Raw genomic sequence first — 10,627 nt, 5'->3', positions numbered from 1 at the left:
TGATGCTTTATGGGTGAACGGAGACCAAGTTATGAACCTTGAAAATACGGTTCAAAATCCATACAAACGTCTCTAATTTTGACAAAGCGTCCCCCAAAGCCATATAAACTCTAAATTTTTTTTTTATCATTTTAGTAACAACTGTAAAATCCCGTCATGTACCTACAATTTGAAAGAAGCTGCGATGAAAATCGCTATGTTTGCCCATTTTAAAGAGTATCACGGAAATCATAAAAATTTTAAGAGTTTATATGGTTTTGGGGGACGCTGTATCAAAATTAGAGATGCCTGTATGGATTTTGAACCATGTTTCAAGGTCCATAACACCCTAAAAGCACCATACTTGGCCAAATGTCCAATCTCAACATGATCTTTCATGTGGTAGTGTCAGTTTATCGATGAGTTAAAATTTGAAACTCGCCCCAGTTCCCTGCTGAATTTCGGAATGGCCAATAGGAGCGGAAAAAGATGGAAGCTGGACTAACCCCCCCCAACCCCCCACCCCATTGCGAGCAACCGGCTAAAACTGGGAAAGAGCTCATGAAATCGAGGCTGACATGCGTCGTGCTGTCATGAGTGAGCGTGAAGGGAGGGAGTTATTACATCGAAGATAATTTTGTTAGCTTTTTCCGTAATACTATGGATGAAGAACATAGACAAACATTACGTAGAAACAGGGGGATCTTGCTGAAAGATCTAGAGGCGAAAAGAGTGGCATCGCTGCTTTACGCGAGAGAGATCTTCAGTGAGGACGACAAGGACGAAGTCAATGCCAAGAAGACTCCCTTGGAACAGCGAGAAACAGTCTTGGATACGCTCCCACGGAAAGGGCCTAAAGCTTTCCAAGTGTTTTGCGATATTTTGCTAGAGGTCTCCCCTCACTTGGAGGCCGTTTTGAGGCCGGGTCAGGAAGACGGTAAAACAATTTACTTGTTTGAATAATATAATTACTGAAATTATCGAAAGCTTTGATAACTTAACGTACATGACTTCTAATATACGTAAAGGAAGGAAGTTTACATCTATGTACGTGACATGTTCTAGAATTCGTACCGGTAAGCCCTGCACGACTGATTCTTTGAGTATGTGTTGTCTGCATTTACACTAACTTCAATTGATCTCAGTGACACGTTCAGACTCACGAACAAAGTAAGGTTGATCATGCAATAATTTAATGTTGCGGGCCTTTTGCATTTGTGTTCTACGTTGGACGAAACTAGGACTAAATGTTTAAACGCGCAGTCTTGGTCAGTTACCGGTTGTTGTATTGTTCAGCTATTCATTGAAAGCCCTCTCAAAGGTTTTTTTAGGTTTATGTCGCAAAGATAATAAGGAAGAACGCATATCGAGTTAAAACCGCCTTTTTGCTGGCTTTATGAAACACAGCCTCTGCAAGGGGTTTCATCTGTGAGTTGTTTAATTTCCGCCAAACATTTTGTACATTGAAGACAATTTTGATTTTATTGTATTTACTTAGAAAGATAAGAGGAAGTTGAGTGTACTGTAAATGGCGTAAGCAGGCTCGAGTTCATTCAAATTGCGAAACATTTTGTTTATAAGATGATCAAGTCAACTTAAAGCCTGGCAATAATAATCTTGTAAGCTGGTATTGTATGGGTTAACAGGTCTACAGATGATATTGAATGAGATTTAATGCGTTTAGATATTAGTGGTAAGCATCGAATGAGTGTGACAAGTTGAAGTGAATTGAATGGATTGAAAGTAATTTTGTTTCTGAAAGTTTTTTTTTTTTTTGTCTTTTCTTTTTCCATAAAAAACTTTGCTCTCCAGGGCTTGAAATTTTAAAAAAAGGTGACATCGCCTTTTGGTGAGTAATGGAGAAAGAAAAGTCGCCAATCAGTGAATTCAAGTCGCCAGAAGGTATACGGGCCCAAATGCAGTGAAAACAAATTCAAAACTTTCCATTAACACTTACTGCAAAACAATCTTTCCACATGCTTAATACACAAGCAACATGTAAAGAAAGCAAATAAAACTGCTGGAATTGATGCTAGGTGTCATGTTGTAGGTTATGCGAGGAAAACACAATCAAGATGGCGGATACAAATTCCTTTCCAGGTCTCCTCTAGTAAATGAAAATCTGCTGGTTTATAGTGGTTTGGTGTTCTCGACGAAGCCTGTCACACTTCTGCGTACCCCAGGCTAAGCTAGTATGTTACTTCCGAGGACAATGTTAAATAGTCGTATAAACATAACAACTTTCTTTAATTTTCCAGACATGTTTCGACGGTACATCCGTCATCTTCAGTGTTACATATTTTGAAATCGCCGTTGAATTTAAAGGGCGCGCGATTTTACAAACTTCGTTACATTGCGTTGTCAATATTGCGTATTTAATCAAAACAGAACAAAACAAAAATTTTAAATGAGTGACGCTTAGTTCCTCACAGGGAGAGAGTCAGGTTAATGTGTTTCACCTGCTGGTTGAGATCGGGCTTCTCCCATTTTATATACATGGATTCCTTAAGCTTCACTTGGTACTTAGTGGCTGCAGAGTCCAGGATCTCGAAGCAATCCGGTGTGCAGGATGCCTTACAAAACTCTGAACTCTGCAGATGTTTAAAAACGTTCGAAGATCTGTCTGAAAGTAAGTGCTCGCGCACTAGTGTGGAGAAGTGTCGGCTGGTTTCACCAACATAACAAGCATTACAACTTGCACACAAAAATTTATAGACCACACGCGTGCGATGCCCTACAGGAACAGCATCTTTCACATTAAAAAGATTCCTGACTTTGAAAGTAGTGAAGACTAACCTTATATCAATAGGTTTACATAACCGATTAGCAAGTTTGCGTATACACCTCTGTGCCGTGACTGAGAAGTGCCCAACGTAAGGGATTTTAAAGAAAAACTTAGGTGTTTCCTGGGGCTCGATTCCTGAATGAGACTGTGTTTTCCCTCCCTTGACTGCTGTCTGAATATATTTAGAAATATATTTGTTGATAAGGTTTTCAGGGAAGAGATTCCTCTGTAGAATGACAGACAATTTTTGAATATCAGTATGGAACCCCATCCAAGTGTTGTTTATCTTAAAAGTTCTATCAATCAAGGTTTTGATTAACCCCAATTTGTAGGTAAAGGGGCAAAAACTCAGATAACTGGTGAGCAAACCTGTGAAAGTTTTTTTCCGGTAAACGGAAAAAGTTGTTATGTTTATACGACTATCTATATTGTTGCTGCTATCTAGACCTTTTGGACAATGTTAAACAGTTCACATATTTGAATTATTTACAAGCTAGGACAAGAAGCACATGCTATCCAGGATCTTGCAATGTAGGTTCTTTCCATACCAGCAGTCTTTCTGTAAAATGCTGCACCTGCGATTTACACAGTAGTAAATCGCATAGAAATTTGACAGCTAAAATCCACATTTTTTTTAAGGTAGACATAATTAATTTGATTTGATCCACATTTTTTTGCAGCGAAGCAGTCACAAATGTTCCTTAACCTGAATGGCTTATTTATTTCTTCACTTTTTGTCACAAATGAAGTCACCAAGTTGGCAACTAAACGAGTTTTTTAGTTGCCGAGATGGAAGTTTTAGTAGCATTGACAACTGTATTGGTTGCAATTTCGAGCCCTGCTTTCCTCCATCAAATATAATTTCCCAAGTCTCATTGGCTTCACCCACTTTCCACTTATGGTCTATCATCAAGTGAATGTTTGTACAATGAGTTAGTTAGTGCTCCTTCAAACCAACTTAGAGGCTACAAATAATTACATTGAGGTTAAGAATTCACACTGTTAACATATAATATTTATAAGGGAAATTAACCCATTGACTCCCAGGGGTTCCCCTTTTACGAGTAAAATTGTCTGGCATTAGACAGAGTAAAATACTAAGTCTGGCCGGTTTAGGCTGGTTTGGACATCAAAGGGTTAATGTTTTTGCTTCTTCTGCTGACTACCAGTAAACTTAAGCTTTTTTGTTAAGGATACTACATGTAGGCATTTTCTGCAGAAAATTGAAGAGCTCAACAAAACATGTTTTGCCTGTACAGGCCCTTTTTCTCAGAGAAACCCTTTTATTTCCTTGGGACATTTTTGCCATGCAGCCTCACAGAGACAACGAGTTAGGAATTAGGGCTGTCACAGAAGCATTAGATGCTATACCAGCTGATCATAGTATTGAAGCCATAAAAATATCTCGAGTATGACATCTCGTAATAAATATGTTAATTTTGAAGATGTAGGCTTCCATCAAATTCATGGTTAGGGCTTAAAATTGCGACCAATGCAGTCATATTTGCTACTTAATTTTTTTCCATTTGCAACTAGAATACCCAGAGTCACAAATTTGCGACTAGTTTTCTCCTTTGCTATTATGAAACAATAGGTTTAACCGTTTTCTCTTTGCCGCTACTCACATTTAATACACTCTGTGAACTTGCGACCAAACGTTTGTATCTTTTCACAAAATTGCGACTGGATTTGTTTTATTTTGAACCTTGATGGTACACAGATCTGAGTCCTAAAATTCTTATAGCTACATGTATTTACACTTATGTTCATAGTTGACCCTATAGTGTACTTGGATGCATGCCCAATTGTGACATCTTGGAATAAAGCTTTTAGTGTTTTGGGATGTTGTTGTCATGCTCCTTATAGCAGCAACAAGTTAGTACCGGTAATAAGGCCTGGCACAGAACAGAGTGAGACAAAATTCCAGGAATCAGCTTGTTCCATCGGCTTACCTTAAGTTTCAACTTTTGCATTTGTCAAAATTAACCAGCCACAACTAAAAACCTACTGTGTAGTAGGTAGTATTTTATTCAAGCATCATTAACACCGGCTACAAAGATAGTAAGCAACTTTGTTGCAGTATTCTGAATAACAAGGGCTCATAAATTTTTGAAAGAATCCTCGGTAAACACAAAAATATCGTCCTGCAATCAAGCAGAAATCCAAAAAGTTTTTCATTGTTTTTGTTCTTGCTCTCCTCAAAGCATTCAGCTTTTACTTCATTGTATTCAGTCCTCGTATAAGGCCTCATCCACACGTATCCAGATATTTTTGAATCTGCAGCTTCGCCTTCCGTCCACATGTACCAGTGAACCTGAACCTTTTTGAATCTGCTTTCAGAACAGAGTGGAAAGTTTTTATATATTTGGAATTGTGTGGTTGAATCCGGATATTTTTAAGTCCAGTGACGTTGCAAACTCAGACCAGTCCTTACTGGTAAATATTTAACATGGCTGGCAGGTGAAAATGCTATCACTTCCCTTGTCGCCAACTCACAAGCCTGATGGTACATGCTCTGTTGACAATAGTCACACGGGAGTTATGGATGCTTGAACGAATCTGGATGTGTGTCGGCAAATTCAATTTGAATATTTTACACGTAGACATTAAATTTTTTGAAGTTGCAGAGAAAACGTTGTGGTCAAAAATATCCAGATATGTGTGTACGGTACCTAAATCTTCTGCATTTATCTTCTTGAAGATTTGGCTGGGCAATAACTGGAAGTTTGAGATGAGTCAGTCAAAACCTGGTCGTCTCCATATTGGCAATGGGCAGCTAAAAAAAAATCAATGATATGATTTAAAAGGGAATATTAAGATAATAATTATTGTATTCTTTCACTTTGCTTCTTGAACCGTCTGCTAGACACTTACCAGTATGTCAGAAGTTTGCATAAGAAAAAAAAGAAACTGAACATGTTAGATATTTCTCTTAATTTAATCTGCTAGACGGTTTCATTCAAACTGATGTTGACCCCCTTGCCTTGGCTACACATATTGTATTATTATTATTACTGATATTGGACCAATGTGGAGATGGTGCATGAGCATATCATGTGGGTGGTGAAACTCAAATAAACTTGCAAAGTTAAGGGGTGGTGTTTTGCTCAAAGTTTAGCCACATTGTGTTAATAATATTAAAAATAGGAAATCAGTCACTATACCGTACACCAGCTTTCATTTGTAGCACTTTAATTTAAGAAATGAATTCATCAACTGGGTACAACTGACGAAGGGCCAACATGCGAAACATCAGCTTTCAAATTTCTCTACGGTGGTTGATTTACCGTCAGCCCTGTTGATAAAACCATTTTCTGTGTTTTACTTCCCCACCGACGCAGTGACAGAGTTTCTTTAGAAACAAAACCCCTTGATCTTTTAGTTTAAGCCTTACATGCTGCATGCATTATGTGTAAGGCTGTCATTTTTAATTGCAAACTTAGATATTTCAATTTTGTTTGGATTTGATTAGGCAGAGCAAGTGAAGGTACGGATGGAGCAGATGACAAGGTACCTGTTCCAGCCACTGATGGCCCTTCAGGTACATTCCTTTGCTATTTTATGCTATTATCCAAATGTCCTTTGTGCTCTTTGATATTTTCTACAGTGGTTTCAATAAGTACCAACATCTCATGAAAAGTGTTAGGTACTTCACTCAGAAAAATCTGTTACATTTTTTTCCTTAAAATAAAGGAATTATAAAGGCACATTCTTTCAAGCTTAAGACAACAGTTGTTTATTCTACTTGACCCTTTCACTCTTGTGGGGTTCCCCATTGACGAGTAAAATCGTCTGGCGTTAGACAGAGTAAAATCCATACTGTTAATTAAAGTAGCTGTGTACTTCAGTTTTATTACTCGGAATACCTGAAAGGTATCCGAGTTATATTCTGGGAAGAATTTAGTTTTCTGTGCAGCAAATGGACAATAGAATTAGGAGGCGGCGATTTCATTGGCTAAAAGCAATGTACTACACCCCTCCGAGCAATAAATTTGACCTCCCTCTGTGACAAAGCAACTGCAACAAAAAATAAACATAAACGCGAAGGAGTAGATTTCAGATAGCGAGAGACTTGAAACAGCCTCACGTCTAACAGAATTAGATGAAAATCGGAAGTTATAACGTGCAGTGGAGCAACTAAATGATGGGTTCTACGTTTAATTTCGTTTGCTGATTCAAAGCCCATGTTCCACGATATAGCAAATGACGCAATGCAATGCAGCTAAACGCGAATATGCTGGATTCAGTCGTCTAGAAATGTTATGAATAAGATATTTACTAAAATCCTGCCTGTTGACAACACGACTAAATTGCCAGTACAGAACTTCCAGCAGCGGTATGTTATAAATGGCCGACATTTCTTAGTCTCTTTCTGCCTTAGCTGTTCTCTGTACCAACATCATCCGCCGATGTCTATGTTTTCTTTTTATCGTTAGTTTCCTGATCTTCATGTTAGTTACCTAGAGCTGGAGGTTACCGGCCGCGTTATTCACAACACTCTTAATTTGGAACCTTCGCAGATCGTGTTGAATTTATTTGCAATTGTAAACATTACGCGATCTTCACCGGTACATTATCTGCGTTATTTGACTGAGCAACTGGCTGCAGAAACATTTACTTGTTTTGTTTCGTACTTGGCAAATTAAAACATAGGCGCTTGAGAGGCGCATGTGACTACTCCAGAGATGTGCAAGGGGAAAAGAAGTAGAATATTCTGTCATGTGAATAGCGGTGGCTGAATTGTGGGAATTGATTCACCACAGCTCCCATATCGATAGTTTTTCGACCATAGAAAAATTTACGTGCGATAGATCATTTTCACTGTCACGCAACAAAAAAATAAATTCGAAACGTTCGATGAAAAAGGCCAATAACTTGGAATGTTGCATGAAACAAATTTAGACACCACCTCTAATTTTCAGATCTATGCGGTACATCGTTTCTGAGCTCTTTGTCGAAGCGTTGAAATGACACAACTTTTACTTGTGTAGGTGGATCAAAGTGGACTTTACTTTGCCTTGAAAGCGCTTACTTTTCGCTCATGAGATAAAATGTGTGAACACATGTCCTAATGTACTAGTTACTTGAAAAGCTCAAACTGCTTAGATTCATAGGGATAGATATTTTTTTCAATCAAATACAGTGGAAGCCCACCTAACGGCCATACATTCTCTTATAGAAAACCCTCGTTAATGCGGTCACCCGTTAATACGGCCAACGGCCACAATTTTAAATCCCAAACAGTAGAGTCCTCTATAATTTCATCCCGTTAACTCGGCCACTCGCGCCAAACGCCTGTGACATGTTAATTTCATTGACCTTCGTTAGTTACCGCTGTAATCGAACAGCCGATTTACTTTACAAAGTACTGTCAGCAACACTCCTCCCTGTTTTCATTACAAACATGATCTTGACACTACTGTAAAATCCAGTAAGGCAAATCGCGAAGGGATTAAGTCTCTGTGCTTTTATCAAAAACACGATTGATAGTTAAGTCTTTCGGTTAGGTAATTACGGCGGCTTCCGTTTTTTAGAAGCATAATAAGCTGGGCCTGTTCTTGTTTTGATTTTAGGCTCAGAACGTACAGTACACTTAACAATTTTAAGCGTTTTACCTACTGTGCGAAGTTTCAAGTATTTTATACAATTACTGTACGTACATTCCCGTGTTGTTTATTAAAGAGAAAAGTGCAAATGCGATATTTGTCATTAAGGCCCTTTAGTCATGAATTTCACGCTACCCCCGGTAATACGGCCACCCCGTTAATACGGCCAAATTTTTTCGGCCCGTTGATGACCGTATTAACGGGGTTCCACTGTAACTTGGTATCATTGTGTTACCATGATAAGCTACGTAAGGTGACAATAAGGAAATTCGAAATACTGTATTTTCGAAACGAAAGACGTCATGGAACTGGAAACTTGGAAAAAGATTTATTTTTCGGGTATGTTCAACCTCCTATAGATGACAATTCAGAAGACCTTTCTAATTTGATGATCTCACTGTGAAACCAGCTATAGTTTGACAGTTACGTGCAGCTACTGCAAAGCTTTGTTTATCTCGAAAACGGTGGCTTAAACGCGTAAACGGGCTCAATTGGTCGGTTAGAAACAAACTACGAAAGCTACATTAAGTAACTGTTGTAAGAATTAAAACCTCACCTCAGAACTGTATTCTTCACAGATCATCATCTGCGAACACGGGGCACCCGAACATTTCGCTCGTCCTCGCGAACTATCGGCAATTCATCGTACTGTTTGCAGAGTCCGAACTTTGGTACTCTTCGTATGCGGATTGGCTCCGAAGTGTATTCTATTGTTACATATTCATTTTAGGAAAAACACAATGGCAATAGTGACTACGCGCCATGCGCAGTAGACACAAAAACTATCTCGTCCAAAATGTATCACCCTACTTCTGCGCCACTTGGTAATCCGAGTAAACGCTTTAAAAAAGCGTCTTGTTGAAATTAACTTAGGGTTAAAAATAATTGAAATGAAGAGCGTGGAAAATAACACTCAACATAATTAGCATGACTTAGATCAACTCAAATTTTAACGATTTGGGTTCATTTCATGGAGGTAGTGGGCACAAAGACCAGGGCCCAGTTGTTCGAAAGCGGATTAACTTAATCCAGGATTAGCGTAAACGTTTGTTTCGTGTTTTCAACTTTTTGGTGAAAGTTTCTTTTGCTTATTTTTGTTGCTCAAGATTGACTTCTTTTAATGTAACGTTTTGCTGAATATCAGCGTTGAACAGTGTTTAGGAGTAGAGAAATTAACTCCTTGGTTAATTTTTAATCTGGGATTAGCGTTAATCGGCTTTTGAACAACTGGGCCCAGAATTTCAGCAATTACTGCTAACAGTATTATACCCCATTGACTCCCAGGGGTTCCCCATTGGCAAGTAAAATCGTTTGGCGTTAGAGTAGAATACTAAGTCTGGCCAGTTTAGGTCAGTTTGGGCATCAAAGGGATACAGCATGTGGCTCACAATTAATACCTCTTAACCAATCAGAAGGCCAGATTGGGGTTCATGACACAACTGGTCCAATCATTGTGCAGTGCATCCAGTGCTCCAAATTTAAAAAAAATTCCAGGTTTTCCCAGTTTCAAAAGCCAGGCAACTAAAACCTTAAATTTGGTTGTCCTGATAAATGTTTGGTTGCCCATTAGGAAAATCCCTACAATTAAAATGCACGCGTGTTGAGATTCAGTCACATGGCATTGGAGCTTGAGTATGGCATAGTTCTAAGTGTGCGTCTGTGTTTTGTTTTTTTGTTGTGTGTGGAAGTCTAGGTTTTTTTTTTTGCATTTTCCAAAGTCCCTGGCGAGCTACATGTTTGTGACATTGATTAAAAAGCCACAGATCTTCAAAACACGGGAAAATGCTCAACTGCAGCAAATTTGTTATTGTTAATTTCACATTCACACTACTATCGGACATTGACTATACAAAACCGACGAGGTTACTAAAGGTAATAATTTTTCATTTTCTATTTTTGGCTGGGTTGCCCATTGTCTTTTCTTCGGGCAACCAACCTTTTCATTTTACCAAAATCTAGTCGGATGGTAAACTTTCTGCTCGTATGGGATGACTGGACGACTGCTAATTTCAAGCACTGTTTATCTCTTTAAGTGTCCACCATATTTTTTGTCTAGAAGTGAATGGAAAGGTATGTCCAAAGATGGGCATATTCTGGAAGTTTCCTAGAAATGACATTTTACATTGATGAAATGGTATATGAAATGAATCATATATGAACTGCGGATATGAAATCAAGTGAAGCTATGATCTTCGCAGTTATGAGCGCAATTTTTGCAATTGCGTAGAGAAGCCTGAAAACTTCAGGACTTCAACGG

At 38.5% G+C, this 10,627-nt stretch overlaps 1 protein-coding gene across 2 annotated transcripts in view; it reads left to right on the top strand.

The window, feature by feature from the left end:
* The first annotated feature begins 526 nt into the window (after positions 1-526).
* Positions 527-10,627, top strand: part of LOC138018912 (caspase-3-like) — a 28,928-nt gene continuing 18,827 nt past the window's right edge. Inside the window, exons 1-2 of one of the 2 annotated variants that reach the window (XM_068865583.1) lie at positions 527-916; positions 6,237-6,305. In XM_068865583.1, the coding sequence (XP_068721684.1) occupies positions 640-916; positions 6,237-6,305 (346 nt within the window). In that variant the 5' untranslated portion in view covers positions 527-639. The remainder of the gene's footprint in view (positions 917-6,236; positions 6,306-10,627) is intronic. The other variant, XM_068865584.1, reaches the window with a different exon arrangement.

This window comes from Montipora capricornis, chromosome 10 (genome assembly GCF_036669925.1).
Source record: "Montipora capricornis isolate CH-2021 chromosome 10, ASM3666992v2, whole genome shotgun sequence".
NCBI lineage: Eukaryota > Metazoa > Cnidaria > Anthozoa > Scleractinia > Acroporidae > Montipora > Montipora capricornis.
This window is presented reverse-complemented; position numbering and strand designations above follow the sequence as displayed.